Genomic DNA, 15875 nt, shown 5'->3' on the forward strand with positions numbered 1-15875 from the left:
CTTTAGATCTTCTAGCTCTTTTTTAAACATTTCTTGTATTCTCAGTCTGTGCCTCCATTCTTTTTCCGAGATATTGGATCATCTTTACTATCATTACTCTGAATTCTTTTTCAGGTAGATTGCCTATCTCCACTTCACTTTGTTGTTCTTCTGGGTTTTTATCTTGTTCCTTCATCTGGAACATATTTCTCTGCCATCTCATTTTTTCTAAATTTCTGTGTTTGTGGTCTCCTTTCCATACGCGGCAGGATTGTATTTCCTCTTGCTTCTGGTGTCTGCCCCCTGGCGGGTGAGGTTGGTCCAGGGGCTTGTGCAGGCTTCCTGGTGGGAGGAACCGGTGCCTGCCCACTGGTGGGTGGATCTGGGTCTTGTCTCTCTGGTGGGCAGGGCCATGTCAAGGCGTATGTTTAGAGGTGGCTGTGAGCTCAGTACAGCTTTAGGCAGCCTGTCTGTTGATTAGTGGGGCTGTGTCCCCCGCCCTGCTTGTTGTTATTTAGCCTGAGGTGTTCCAGGACTGGAGCCTACAGGCTGTTGGGTGGGGCCAGGTCTCGGTGCCAAAATTGTGCCCTCCCTGAGAACTCATGCCAATCAGTATTCCCTGGGGCCTTTGCCCTGCCCCCACAGTGAGCCACAGCTGACCTCCACCTTCCCTGGAGACCCTCCAAGATCCACAAGTAGGTCTAGTCCAGGCTCCTGTGGAGTCACTGCTTTGTGCTGGGTCCCTCCAAGAGTGGAATCTGCTTCCCCTTGTCCATGGAGCTCCTGCACTCAAGAACTGCTGGCCTTCAAAGCCAAATGCTCTGGGGGCTCCTCCTCCCAATGCCAGACCCTCAGGGTGGGGACCCTGACGTTGGGCTCAGAACTCTCACTCCTGTGGGAGAAACTCTGCAATACAATTATTTTCCAGTCTGTAGATCACCCACCCGGCAGGCATGGGATTTGATTATATCACAAAAACGCCCCTCCTACCATCTCTTTGTGGCCTCTTCTTTCTCTTTGGGTGTAAAATACCTTTTTTGGTAGGTTCCAATCTTTTTTGTCAATGGTTGTTCAGCAGTTAGTTGTGATTTTGGTGTTTTTGTGAGAGGAGGTGAGCTCAAGTCCTTCTACTCCACCATCTTGTCCGGAATTGAGATGCTTTTAGTTTGGATGCTTTCCGCCTCTTTCCTTAGTGTGTGCTGGCCATTATTCCTTTCAAATGGTGTGTGGATGTGCGGCAGCCTGTGCACACTCCTGGTATGGCAGGAGCAGCAATTGGCGCCTACTTGCGGGTCTCCCAGCAGCGGCAGTGGCCCATGTGCCCCCAGGCCAATAGGGGCAGAGACTGTTGTCTGCTCCTGTGTCTCTTAGCAGCAGTGATGGCCCACGCACTCCCGGGGACAGCAGGGACCATGACTGGTGCCTGCTTGCTGCCTGTGCGTACTCTCTGGATGGTGGGGGTGGGACTGGCGCCTGCTCCCGGATCTCTTAGTAGCAGTGGTGGCCCGCACACTTCCAGGACAGCAGGGGCAGTGACTGGAGCTTGCTCGTGGCCTGTGCGTGCTCCCCAGACATTGGGTGCAGTGATTAGTACCTGCTCATGGGTCTCTTAATGGTGGCAGTGGCCCACACACTCCCGATAGCAGGGACAGTGCTTGCTGGCTGCTCGCGGGTCTCGTATTTGCGGTGGTGGCCTGCGCACTCCTGCAACAGCGGGGACAGCACTTGGCACCTACTCACGGTTCTCTTATCGATGGTGGCTGCCCGTGCCTGCCTCTGGAGCCACGATGGCAGTGGTGGCTCGCGCTCGCCCCTGGAGCTCATGTAGGTGGTGTCCTGTTGCCTGAGAACGTGCGCACAGGGAAAGAAGCTCCTATGGTGGTCCCACCCCTCTCTTTGCATGGCCCCCAACAATGGTACCTTGCCTCCATAGCGGTCCCAGGCTTCTTCCGAATGCACCCTCAGTTGCCACACTCCACCCTCTTCAGGCTGTCTCTGCATAGCCAATCCTGGTCCTCTCCCTGGGTCTGACCTCCAAAGCCCAGGCTTCAGCACCCAGCCCCTGCCCATGCGGGTGGATGAGGGTCTCAGGCTGGGGAGCACAGGGCGGCAGTACTGACCATCTGTGCAGGTCACTGTCCGTTTTGCCTTCCACAGACTGGTTGCTGCACTCTCCTCCGAGGCTCTGAAGCTCCCCCTCTGTCCAGGCTGATCTCCCCACAGGTGAGGGAACCTCCCAGGGTGTAGGAACCTTTCCTCTTTCACAGCTCCCTCCCTGGGGCGCAGGTCCTGTCCTGATTCCTTTCTGTCTTTCTTTTCTTTTGTCTTATCTGGTTACGTGGAGGTTTTCTTGCCCTTTCAGAAGTCTGAGGCCCAGTGTTTAGATTTTCTGTGCAAATTGTTCCACTTGTAGATGTCTTTTTGATGTATCTGTGGGAAGAGGTGAGCTCCATGTCCTGTTCCTCTGCCATCCTGATTCCTCAGACCTTGCTAAATTAATTTAAGTAATGGGAATCCACTGACTATCCAGGTCACTTCAAATAGGATAAAATATTCAAACATTATTTGCTAAACAGGTCTATATTTACCTACTTTTGTCTCCTTACAAGAAGGAAACTAAAGATGTTTGGGTTTACTAGACACAACTCTTGTACCACATTGAGGAAAGAAATTATGCTATGAGAAGATGTATGTTTCTAGAGGTTAAGTGATATGCCAATCAGGAATGCTGGTATGACAGACAGTTCACAATTACTTGCTACTTGTCAGTTTTCACTAGAGATTAATGTTTTTAAGGGTTAAAATTATAATATGTAATTAAAGCTACTAAAGATAATAAGGGAAACATTTTAGTATGCAAGGAAAGTAGGGTGTGTTTTTTTCAGCAAAAGAAGGTATGAAGAATGGAAGTGCATTTTGTTAAGTGGAAAGAATGATTTTGTCCTAGAGCTGGTTGTTTCTGGATGGAAAAATAAGGGACAGAGTAACAGGAACAGAGAAAGTTGTGGAAGGTTCGTAAAAAGGGAGCCCTGAAAAGGAGTTTTGTACATGGTCAGGCTGGGATTGGATTAAATTTAATTAGGTAAGTGGATATTACTATTAAAAGTAGGCTGGTGAAAGACTGGATTTGGTTCCTCTGTTAAGAGAACAAAGTTATCTTGAAATACTGCTTTTGAAAACAGATTTTGTAAGTCATCTTTGTTTTTGAAATCTTTTTTTTTTTTTTTTTCTCAGTATGCGGGCCTCTCACTGTTGTGGCCTCTCCCGTTGCGGAGCACAGGCTCCGGACGCACAGGCTCAGCGGCCATGGCTCACAGGCCTAGCCGCTCCGCGGCATGTGGGATCTTCCCGGACCGGGGCACGAACCTGTGTCCCCTGCATCGGCAGGCAGACTCTCAACCACTGCACCACCAGGGAAGCCCGAAATCTTTCGTCACTTTAAGTGAATAAGTATTGTTTCACAGTGACCTATGATCCTATTTGACCAAGTGTTTTGAAACCTTTTTGATATTTTTGACAAAACTTCCCAAATAACAAATTCTAACTGAAGTTCTTTTGACTTCCAGATAACTCTGGGATGCTTCAAAGAAACCCTGCGACATCTCAGAGAGAAACGTTAAGCTAATTAGGCTAATTTGGTATGTTAAATTACTTGAGAAGCACTGTCAAGTGATTGGAGACAAACCTTCTTAGGTTATATGGTATGGGTAAAAGTCATTAATACAGATATTCCAAAATTTATACGGAATTCCTAAAAATCTGGTATGTCCTGGTATAAGGTTATCAGTCATAATTCTAGGTGTTATCTTAGGATGTTGTATGTCACAGAAATATCCAAGTTTCTTGTCAATTACATTATAATCAATCAGATCTTTAACCATGCCATTTTAAGTCTTGTTGTTTATACACAATCATTGTTTTACTCTGATGCTTTTATATATGAAGATCTTAGTGAAGATTCATAAAAAGCACTTTTGATAAATACAAGTTTTTGATAACTTTTAGATCTTACTCCCAAACTGGGTAAGAAATTTTAAAAGACTAATGGAAAACCTGACAACTTCATCTAGATGAACAGGAATTAATTACATGGACTGAATGAAATGATGAACATGACTTATAATTTTATGACTTTTTTCTGAAATATACTGGTTTTTAATCTCTGTTTTCCAGAAAACCTTTCCTCTTACGCTAACTATGACCTTCAAAAAGTTGATAAAGTATACCTTTGTAAACGAAGATGAAACATTTATCTTTTTCTTTCTACCTGATCCCTCCAGAATTTGGCTTCTCCAGTTGGCTCCCCTGTGGACTTGATGGCTTATTTTGACCAGATTCCAACTAGTTATACTGTTAAACTGTTACACTGTTTTAATTTGTTCTCGGCATTTTCAAATTACTTATGCCTTGTGCCTCTCTCTGCTGCACTATCAGTTTATTAATGTTACTAACTGTATTACTTATGTCATGTCTGTTTTATGAGATTGTTATCTCTTACATTACCAAAGTGTAACCAAGCCTCCAGCAAAATTAATGACGTCTCGAGTTAGTTGATCATGTACATAACTCTACACAGAATAATTGTAGTAGTGCAATTCTAGATCTGGGAAGAAGCAACGAGGGAAAACATTTCCTGGATCACAACAGACTAATAAGACAGGTGATCCAGAGAATTTTAGATTATCAACAGGGTCTAATCCACAGCAAATCAGCACATTGAGTGGCCTAGCAACAGAATCTTCGCGTGATCAAGGGATGAGCCTTCCTAGCCCTGAGGGACAAAATTGGTCATGAAATGCCTCCCAAATACTGGTTGAATTTATGGCCAGGAGGAAGCACTGTGAGCAAAGACTGTCACCTGCCGTATCAGTAAACAAGCCATGAAGCCATCAACCTCTGCAGCCACCACCAATGGTGCAGCCTGAGGGGATTCAGAATGGAGAAAAACAGGATACTGGCCCTAGACAGTTAAGGTGCATATTAAAGGAATGATTTCAATGAGCCAAGGGCCTTGCATCTTCCCATACATAGAAAAGCACTAAATTCATTAACTGTAGATGTCTGTTTTTTCATTAATTAGCAGCAATCTTGTGATGTTCGACTTCCTGATTTTATTTTTGCAAAAACTCCTACGTATTCCTGGCTCCTCCCTTACCTCTTTGGAACACTCTCTCAGAGCTATCTGAGAGGCTGTCTCCTGGGCTGAGGTCCTCAGTATGTCTGCTGAATAAAACATAGTTCTCAACTTCTGGGTTGTGTGGTTTGTTTGTTATTTTCAGTCGACAGTTTCTATGGTAGTTCTATGTGGTAACTTTTTGCGGGACCACAAACTCTTTCTCAGCAGCTGCACCACCCTCCATCCCCAGCAGTGATGCACAAGTCACTGGCATCCACTGACCACAACGTGAGAAGAACCTGCTTGAGCATGAGGCCAATGCAGAGGCAATCCAGCGTAAGAGCAGAGAGAGAGAATTTCCCTGTGGCAATTTGTTTAGCAGCTGGATCAAGTTGTACCTGCAGCTAATCCTACCAGTTGACTTGCCAGTTTTGCCAAGGTTTGCATTTCTCTTTTCTATCATGAGTGAGTTTGGATTTGGTTTCTGTCCCTCACAAATGAAAAAATCCTCAGTAACATACCATCTAAGCATCTCATCAGTGGTGTGGCCTGCTTACCTTGTGCATGCTGCGGTCAAAATCGTCCTCCTCTCCAGACGAGAACCTTCTGGCTCGGGGCACTGCCAAGAGACAGCTAGGATCAGCTCCCGCCCACGCTCCCCACTCAGCCTGCTCAGGCGAGAGGGCATGGGGGGCAGTACAGCCTTGACAGGTGGGGGGCCTCTTGGCTCCACCACTTTCTAGCTGAGTGACCCCACACAAGTGCACTTCGGTGAACTGCCTCCACCATGGGTCTCCCTATACTGAGATGGCCAGCATCCCTTCCCATTCTTGGGCTGGAAAGTACAGGTGAAGCCGACTGCCCAGACAGATCTAATAAACCTCAACGTTGGGACTTTTCCTGCCGCTGGTAGGAGAAAAAGCCCTCTTTCTGCCAAGGATGAGAGGTAATCTGGACCTGCCAGAACTCGTCTTCCCATGATAAGGGCAGAATCAGCCTGAGACTGGAGCCACCCAACCCACAGGACAGGTCAAGTCCTAATGATGTTCATCTACCTCTAGATCCAGCTATGCCTCAAAAACTTTCAGTCACATGACCCAGAAATCCCTGTTTTGGCTTAAGGCTTTTGGAGGTGGTTTTTCTTTTTTTTTGTTTCTTTGTGTCTGTGTGTGTGTGTGTGATTGAATTAGTCTCATCTAAGATCCCCCTCCCCCCCCATGCCTGTTGGGTCTGGTCTCTCTTGCCTGTGCAGCCTCTGAACACTATCTCCCATGGGCACTGATGACTGTCCACTTTGGGTTATAGTTGTGCTTGTGCCTTATCCCTTTTCTAAGTGGAGAATTCTTTGAGGGCGGCATAGGGTCATCTCTGAGCTCCCATGAAGCTTCGTTCAAAATGGACATTCATTACTAAAGGTATGTGTTGAATCAAAGTGGCACCTGCTGACAACTCCTCCACATACTTAAAAGAAACAGCCTGGGATGTCTGGTTAGGTGGGATGGCACCTTGAGGACCATTAGGACCCCTTGCCAGGGTGCCCGTGAGAGACTTCCATCTCTCCACATCCTCTCTCTTCCGTTCTCCAAACCATTTGCCACCTACAGCCAAACTGGTCTCTTAAAAACACAAATCTGATCGTGTCACCACTTTAAACAACTTCCTCCTATTTTGGATAAAGACCAAAATCCTGACCTCAACCCACAAGGCCCTGTGGGATCTGGCCTCTCATCCCCCACCCCCTCCCCTCCCTCTCTGAGCTCAAGGTTGAGCTGACAGCCATTCCTTTGCTCCATTGGAGCCTACCCTCCCATCTTGGGTCTTTGCAGGTGCATTTCAACACTCTGCTGGCTTACCTGCTCCTCACCCTTCCTGTGGTAGCTGAGGCTCTGCATCTGAGCAGCTTTTGTCATCTTCCAGACTGGACAGCATGCCCCTACCATCAGCGCTTCTCCCTCCTGTACCTCACCTCCCTCTTCAGTTGGGGCCTATGTCTCATACACAAGGGCAAGGACCTGATCTGGTTTGCTTCCTAGTATCTCCCTAGGGCCCATGGCTGCCCTTAGTACCTGTTTGCTGAATGAATAAATGAACTATCGTGTGAAGGAGTGGGCAACTGTCTGTGCTGGCCCTGTGTCCCTGGCGCAGGTGATGGGGCTCTGGTCCTGGCTCCCCTGTGAGGGGTGATACCTTTGGGGGACCCGTGGTAGGTCCAGTACTCAGACTCCGCAGCATAGTAGGGGTCTGGCGAGTAGGCTGGACTGTACTTGGAGGCCTGACTGATGTCTTCACTTGTTTTGCTCTTGGTTGCTGTTGACAAATCACCTGCAAAGGACCCAAAGAGAGAGCTTCAGGGAGGCAGTATGTCCTAGAAGAGTGTCCTGGACATACTCTCCCTTGTGTCAGCCAGGCTCCAGCCCTGGGGAGTGAGGCCACGTCCAGGCCAGGGTCTGGGACACGGAGCATCGGAGCTGGAAAAGCACTGAGGCCAAGCCTCTCATTTTACGGTTGGGAATCTGAACACCTGAGAGGGGAAGGGTCTTGCTCAGACCACACAGCAAGTTAGACCAGAACTGGATCAGACCCCAGCTCAGGGCTCCTTCTACCAATTCCACAGACTCTCCTAAGTGAACACTAAGGCCGTGGCTCCTTTAAGTAAGATTAGACAGGTCCCAGGTGAGTCCTTCCTCACCCTCTAGAAGCCAGCCTTGTGGATTCGAGCCACATCTTGGGTGGGATCGCCAAGCAGGGCCTGCTGCATGTTGAGTCAGGTCACCTTTCTCCTCATACTGAAATGACACATCCTGCTTGGGGGAGACTAGATGGCCTGAGGGAAGGAGCACTGGCCAGGGAGTCAGCAACGCTGGGTTCTGGTTCCAGTTCTGCCACTTAACTCAGCTGTAGCACTGGGCAAATCGTGCTCCTCTCCACCTCAGTTTCCTTGTCTGTATCAGAACTGGTCTGCTGGCTGAGGTGTCATCCAGCTCTAAGCTTCCCCCTGAAGTCCACAACATGGGGGTGACCATCAAACCCACTGTAGGCACAAAACCTTCCAAGGCAATGACTGTCACGCCCAAGACTGGTGAGAAACTGACCAGGTCAGAGAGAGGGCTGGGGAAAGGAGATGGGGCCGCTGATCATTTCTCAGGAGGGAGAAGCTACAGTGACAAGCCCTAGGCTCCGTGGAGCCAGAGCAGCAGAGGGTCCTGGGATGGCTCTCAGCCAGCCAGCAGCACTTGCTCCCAAAGCTTGCAAATCCTCTTTGATGTGGGTCCTGTGCAGCCCCTCCCACTCCAGCCGTTTCATCCACCCTCTTATCTGCACAATCTACCTCTAGCCCAGACTCCTCCTGAACCTGCTTTGGTGCTGCCCCTCAGGCCCACCTACAAAATCCCACACAGTCCTGAGGGGCTGGGGACCTGGGGGCCTTTTCTGGATGTAAATTTAAACTACCTTTGTCAGGGTTGGTGCCTTTCTGTGACCACTGGGGTACATGGCGTGTCCTCCGCAGCCACAGGTAGATGTGCACTGCTCAGGACTCACCTGGACCCCAGCCCAGTCCGCTCTGAAGTCGAGGATGTTTATCTAAATTGTCAGATCGTAAGCACCCAGAGCCACTGTTTATACTCGTACCACCTCCTACATCATCCCGGTGAGTTTAGATCCCAGTACAGGGCTGCTTCTGCCTGTCTCCATGCTCATCCAATTCTGTGTTCCCCCTGTGATCCCACAGGCACCCATAGGTACCTAAGGGTGATACAGGGTGGCAGCTGCGCCTCTGCATCCTCAGAGGAAGGGGAGTGCTCATTCAACTGAGTGCTTTTGCAAGAACGAACAGGTCTCAGTGGTGGCTCCCACAGGGAGCACAGGTAGAAACTGTGAATGGAACTGGTTACAGGGCAGATTCGTAGGGCAAACCCTTAGTATTTCTAATTAAGGAAGTCTAGGGCAGGGGAGGGGGCCAAGGTATCTGTTTTTTAAATAAATCTCTTGGGTGCAGTTGGCCCACAGACAGTTCTGTAAGAAACACTATATGGATGAATGAATGAAGGCGCCCTCAGCTCCTTTCTCATCCGTATCCCCTCTCCAGGCCTCCGTCTACTCTCAGGACATGGTGACTGAGAACAGTTTAGAGCAGTGGTTCCCAAGCTGGGCTGGACATTAGAATCACCTGGAGAAACTGTAACAAATACAAAATTTGGATTCGTTAAGTCTGGGGTGGGCCCAGGAATCTGTGTGCATTCCACATGATTCTAAGGAACGTCCAAGTTTGAGTACCAGCACCTTGGAGTGTCATTCTCCCAGGGCTACATGCATTTGACAAGGGTTTCTCTGACCATGGGCTTTAGGATAGCAGACAGCAGGGCAAGGGGGTAGTGAGGAGATGGTGGGAAAGGATGTAGGGGATACAAGGACTTCCTTGCCGTTTTGAAATGACACCAACCCCCTCCCCAAGTGAGCCACCTTGAGTGACTGGGGGGCAGCCGACAAGAAGGACCGAGTTGCAGCCTTGTCTGTGTCCCTCTGGTGGCCCTACAGAGCCATCTGCACAGATGATTAACTGCCCCTCCCCCTGCCTGGCCAAGCCCTCTCTGCCCCCGACCATACCATGCCGTTTGTAGATCGGGGGTTTCCGGTAGATGTTACTTTCTCCAGCTGCCAGTCAGACCGGGAAGGGACAGTGGGGAGGAGAGAGAAAGACAGGAGAAAAGGAGACAGCCAGTTGGTCAGTGGGTCCCAGAAGAGAGAGGTGGTTAGCAACTTCTCCCAAGGCTCTCCCATCTTTCCCCCAGTGGACTTCCTCTTCCAAAGGTGAGCTTCCAACCTCATCCCATCAGGTTCCAAGAAAGGTGAGGGGAAAGGAATGGATGGATTCAAATGGGGCTGAGGCAGGGGCTTGGGGCTTGGATGGTGGGCATGAAGGCATAAGGCAGGCGCGTGCTCAGCAAGACCCCATGCGGGAAGGTGCCCACCCAGCAGCCATGCCTCATTCCACGTGGGCGTCCCCAGAACCCCACAGCCACAGTTAGCACTCTCACCCCCTCCTCCCCAGTAGGCTGGATGGGACCTTTCTGGGGCAACCTCATGCTCACCACCTCCAGCCATGCTGGCCAGCTGCAGGCTCAGTGTTTCAGGGCCTTTGGACTTGCTGTTCCCTCTGCCCAGGATGTTTTTCCCTAGGGTCTCTTTTGGCTTCATTGTCACCTCCTCCAAGAAGCCCTCCCTGACCACCTCACATAGCCCAGCCTCCCCCATGCCATCACTCTATTGCAGTGCCCTGTTTTATTATGTTTAGCACCTATATCTCCTGAAATTATCCTTTTACTTATTTGTTTACTCATTTATTAGCTCTCTCCCCACATTAGAACTTAAACACCCTGAAGGATCTGGGCTGGTTTGAGCACAGTTGCACTTTCAGGACCCAGAACAGTGCCTGGCTGTCCAGAAGGAACAACATAGGCTCAAGGAAGCTAAGTAGCTGGTCTGAGGTCACAAGCTTATAAGCAGCAGAATCAAGGATTCAATCCCAAAAGCCCATGACCTTCAGCACAGTTACTGCCATGTTCCATCACAGCCCTTGGACATTCAAGGCACTTCCCTGGGCTGCTTCCTGGTGGTCCTAATCAAGGCTGGTTCTGTCTAGGGAGTGGGCTAAGGCCAGTGGGTGTGTCGGAGCTGGAGGCCAGTTAGTGCAGGTGACTGGTTAGGGAGGGTCCCCAGCACCCAGTTTCTCCTCGGTGCCGGTGTAGGGCGCCCAGCGACCCCACAGAGCATGCACCCATGCCAGGAATTCCGGGCTGGCAGCCTACCTGGGATGTGAAAGTGCTTGGGAGCCTGGTAAGAGGTCGGAGTGGAGGACCTCACATCTAACTGGCTATGGTATGGAGAGCTCCGGCCACTCTCGGGCCCTGGAGCACGCAGGCAGTGGTCCCCAGAGAGAGCAGAGGCACAGAGAAAACAGGCATTAATGCAGTGGCGGTGGTTACGGCAGCAGTGAGGTGATAACAGCAGGGATGGGGGCTGTGCTCTCATGCACCGGGTCTGCAGAAACAGGCTTGACCCTGTTGTCTTGCTTCACCCCAAAGTCAGATTTTGTGGGTTGTAAGAGTCAACAGCACTGAGCTTCAGGAAGGCATCCTTGCTCCTCTTAGCTCCCCACCTGGGCCCCTCCCTTAATTGCTCTGCCTGCTTCATCCCTAACCTCAGGGTGGCCCTCAGGTGAAGGCCAGGACACTTCCCCATTTCTGATCCTCTGGTTCTGCCTTCTGGATGGGACACGACAAAGGATGAGGATGGAGACGTTTTCTACCAGCCAGGATGGCTGGGCTTCCTGCCACTCCCCTCCCCGCAGCAGCACGCCACCCACCTTCTTGCTGCATCTCAGTACCATGTACCCTTCTTCTTCCCCTGCCAGTGGCATCTGCAGGGACTCAGTGAGGCCTGGGTGGCCATGAGCCTCCAGAGGACCAAGTTGTAATGGAGATAACCCAGGGAAGCCCCATGCTGTCTCAGCAGCTGGGGACATCTAGGCACTGTGTTGTCACCCCTGGCTCTTCCTGTCCCTTTGGGAGCTTCCCCCTTCCTTACCGGAACGGTAATAGTGATGAGGAGAGCGGGAGAAGGTGGGGGACATGCCCTGCCGGCTGTAGGTGGGGGAGTCGATGTATCCTGGGCTGGAGGCCCGTCTCTGCCGGAGGTCCAGGTTCTCATAGATGTCCTGGGGGAGGAAGCAGGGCCATAAGCAAGATCTGCAATTAGGGGGGCCTATAGCCCAAGGGTCCAGCAGTCAGGTGGGGAAGTGACATGGAATCTGGGATCCCAGGGGCTGAAGCACCATTTTGCCCTTCTGAATACAGAGACCCCCTCCCTGGGTTACATGCACAGCCTGAGGAAGGCTGCAGAGACTTTCCAGGGCCTTCACCCATCACTCACATGCCCTTGAATGGAACCCGTGGGTCAGGACCCTGGAATCCTGGCCAAGGATCACAGAAGCATCAGGGAGGCCATCTCTGGGTAGAAAGGTTCGCTCCCAGCCATCTCTACCCTTTAAGCCACTGCCACTTCCTCCAGGTCATGCTTCTAAGTCTCCCTGTCTCTGCTTGCATTGGGGGAGCACCTTCAGGGGCTTCAGTGGGTGGGGGGTGGAAATTGGGGGTCTGCTTGGTCAGCATAAAGGACACAACTATAGAAAAGGTCTCCTGGAACCAGTTTAATTACCTGGGAGTAGGGAGATAAGGTCCCCAGCGACTTGGAAGCGAAGTTTGAAGGCAGCCATGGAAGGAGTGAAAGGAGAGAGGAGGGCAAGAGGGAGGGACAGAGAGTGGTTACAGGGAGCAGAGAGAGGCCTGCAGCTGCCCCTTGTCCCCCACCCCAGAGAACGGCCTCAGCTCCCCAGAATATCAGCAGTGCTCACGGGTGTGAGGAAACCTTGAGACTATGCTCTTTTTACAAATGGAAAAAACCACAGCCCAGAGAGGGGATGAGATGGCTCGGGGCCCCTCAGGGAAGAAGCGGTAGGGTCTTCACCTGGGCCCAGGCTTCCCCACCGCAAGCTCAGAGCCAGTTCATGGCCCTTCCCTGTGCCTCTACCAGTTCACGCCCTTCTGTGGCTCATAAGGACAGGACCCAGGGCAAGGCTCCCAAATGCAGGGCCAAGCAAGGGCCAGGCTGATGCCATCAATGCAGGAGTTGGGCCGGTGGTGGGGGGCAAGCTGGGGATGGAAGGCACTGCCTGCAGAGGGGATGGCGCTCAGCTCCAGGGCACCCAGGCAAGGCTGGACCGTCCATCCCATGCTAACACAGCTTCTTAAGTTTCCAAGACAAGGCAGAAGTGCAGACTCTTCTGTGAAATCTCCTGATGTTTAAATGTTGACAACTCATTTACATTTTAAAAAGACACTCTGTGGGTGAAACAAAACAAATCTGGGAGCTGGCTGTGGCCCCAGTTTGCCATCTCTGGCTTCAGGAGAATCAGCTTCTACCAAACGCTTGGCCCCCTTTTCCTGGTCCATTTCAGAGGCCAGAACTTAAGAGAATCTCAGCATTGGGCGCTTAAACCAAATGGAACCCCATTCTCCTTAGAGAGGAAGGGGATAGTGGTGAAGTACGCATGAGGCCAGGGCTCCTTCTGAAGCTCCAAATGATCTCAGCTCAGGGGCCTGGGGTGGGGTGAGAAAACCTCCTGGGATGTAACCTGTCAGGACCTCCAGGGTAACAGCCACCCTGCCTTCTCCAGGAAACACTTTCTCTTGTCCAGCAACCATTTAATTATTTCAAAAGCCTTCTGATGTGTACTTTTTATGAGTGTCTCTTGCTCTGAGCACAGGGGCTTAAGGCCAGGGGCAGCACCCAGAGAACCTACCTAACTGGGGATTATAAACCTAAGTGGCCACTGAGCACAGCTGGGGATGGGAGCCGTAGGCTATGTATAAAATCTCTCCACTGTAAGAGAAACAACACCTCAGGTGATAAGTGGTCACAGGTTCTTGGCTTTTATGTTGGGGTTCTCAGAGAGTAGTGGAGATCAGGGAGAACTGGGGAGCCCATGTCCCGCCTATAGAGGGAGCTGCTCCCCATCTCTAGGTGGTAGAAAACACTGGTGTAGTGTTACCAGCTCCGATTTTTCAAGAGAAGCCAGATTTTGGATGAAATCACTTGATTTTTAAGTGTCGACTATAAATACCAGTTTAAAAGAGTCTGGGGGCCAACACTATGGAGGCTGAAGTCTCTGTGATGGAGGGGCCTGGGAACCCTGAGGGCCCTCCTCTCCTCCAATAGCCCCAGAGAGAGGGCAAGATGCCGTACCTCTCCATAGCCACACCTCTCCAGCATCTCGTCGGACGTGTATCTGGAATGAGGCTCGTAGGAAATGAGGTCGGGGCGTTGTACCTCGTAGATGGACTTAACCTTGGGGAGAGCTGCCAGGTCTTTGTAATTAAGGATCTCATTATCCACTTTAGCCTGAGGAAGAGGGAAATGGACAGGAAAGAAGCAGAAAGATAAGTGGAAAAGGGGAGAGGAAACAAAAGCCAGGCACAGAGAGGTATGAGCTTCTCCAGCTAGGATGGAAGACTCGCAGAATGTGAGAATAAGACAGGTCATGCATTCCACCTGGGCTCACGCTGACACCACATTGACAGAACATATGTGTGAGGTCCTGTGCTGTATAGGAATGATCTCCTCCAAATGTCAGGATGCCTCTGTGTAGTAAGTGTCAATATTATTCTTATTTTTTAGGACAAAAAATTTTTTAAATTTGTATGGAAACACAAAAGACTCCAAATAGCCAAAACAATTATGAGAAAGAAAAATGGAGCTGGAGGAATCAGGCTCCCTGACTTCAGACTATATTACAAAGCTACAGTCAGCAAAACAGTATGGTACTGGCACAAAGACAGAAATATAGATCAATGGGACAGGAGAGAAATGCCAGAAATAAACCCACACACCTATGGTCAATTAATCTATTGACAAAGGAGGCAAGAATATACAATGGAGAAAAGACAGTCTCTTCAATGAGTGGTGCTGGGAAAACTGGACACCTACATGTAAAAGAATGAAATTCAAAAGAATCTAAATATACATTTCTCCAAAGAAGACATACAGGTGGCCAAAAAGCACATGGAAAGGTGCTCAACATCACTAATTATCAGAGAAGCGTAAATCAAAACTATAATGAGGTATCACCTTGTACCAGTCAGAATGGCCATCATCAAAAAGTCTACAAACAATAAATGCTGGAAAAGGTGTGGAGAAAAGGGAACCCTCCTACACTGTTGGTGGGAATGTAAATTGGTACAGCCACTATGGAGAACAGTATGGAGGTTCCTCAGAAAACTAAAAATAGAACTACCATATGATCCAGCAATCCTACTCCTGAGCATATATCTGGAGAAAACCATAATTCGAAAAGATACGTGCATCCCAATGTTCATAGCAGCACTATTTACAAGAGCCAAGACATGGAAGCAACCTAAATGTCCATCGACAGAGGAATGGATAAAGAAGACGTGGTACATATATACAATGGAATTATTACTCAGCCATAAAAAAGAGTGAAATAATGCTATTTGCAGCAACATGGATGGACCAGGAGATTGTCATGCTGGGTGAAGTAAGTCAGACAGAGAAAGACAAATATCATATGATATCACTTATATGTGTAATCTAGAAGGATGATACAGATGAATTTATTTGCAGAATAGAAACGGACTCACAGACTTCGAAAGCAGACTTATGGCTGCCAAGGGGGAAAGGTGGGAGTGGGGAGGAATAGACTGGGAGTTTGGGATTGACATATACACACTACTATACATGGAATGGACAGTCAACAGGGACCTGCTGTATAGCACAGGGAACTCTACTCAACATTCTGTAATAACCTATATGGGAAAAGAATCTGAAAAAGGATGGAGATATGTGTATGTATAGCTAAGTCACTTTAGCTGACTTAGCTACAGTACACCGGTACACCTGAAGCTGACACAACATTGTAAATCAACTATATTCCAACATAAAATAAAAAGTAAATTAAAAAAATATGATTCCTGTTTTCCAGATGAGGAAACTGAGGCTCAAAAGATTCTGCAACTTGTACCGCTTAGCCAGTAGGGCTGAATCCAGCCTTCCAAACCCCACACAGTGAGGGCATCTTCATTCACAGCATCCTTGAAGAAGATGATGAAGGTTGTAGAGACAGAATTAATCACGGCAGTAAAACACTAGCTAACACTTGACCACTTATTGTGAGCCAGACTCCATCCTAAGTCCCTCATATGGTTTA

At 49.4% G+C, this 15875-nt stretch overlaps 1 protein-coding gene across 5 annotated transcripts in view; it reads right to left on the reverse strand.

The window, feature by feature from the left end:
* The window catches only part of ABLIM3 (actin binding LIM protein family member 3), a 144985-nt gene that overhangs the window by 20392 nt on the left and 108718 nt on the right, over positions 1-15875 (reverse strand). For 2 of the 5 annotated variants that reach the window (XM_060008574.1, XM_060008578.1), the window contains exons 11-17: positions 13898-14053; positions 12311-12340; positions 11681-11810; positions 10903-11001; positions 9701-9748; positions 7283-7417; positions 5653-5714 (exon numbers count right to left, since the gene is read on the reverse strand). In XM_060008574.1, the coding sequence (XP_059864557.1) occupies positions 5653-5714; positions 7283-7417; positions 9701-9748; positions 10903-11001; positions 11681-11810; positions 12311-12340; positions 13898-14053 (660 nt within the window). The remainder of the gene's footprint in view (positions 1-5652; positions 5715-7282; positions 7418-9700; positions 9749-10902; positions 11002-11680; positions 11811-12310; positions 12341-13897; positions 14054-15875) is intronic. The other 3 variants (XM_060008575.1, XM_060008576.1, XM_060008577.1) reach the window with 3 other exon arrangements.

Source organism: Delphinus delphis, chromosome 3 (genome assembly GCF_949987515.2).
Source record: "Delphinus delphis chromosome 3, mDelDel1.2, whole genome shotgun sequence".
NCBI lineage: Eukaryota > Metazoa > Chordata > Mammalia > Artiodactyla > Delphinidae > Delphinus > Delphinus delphis.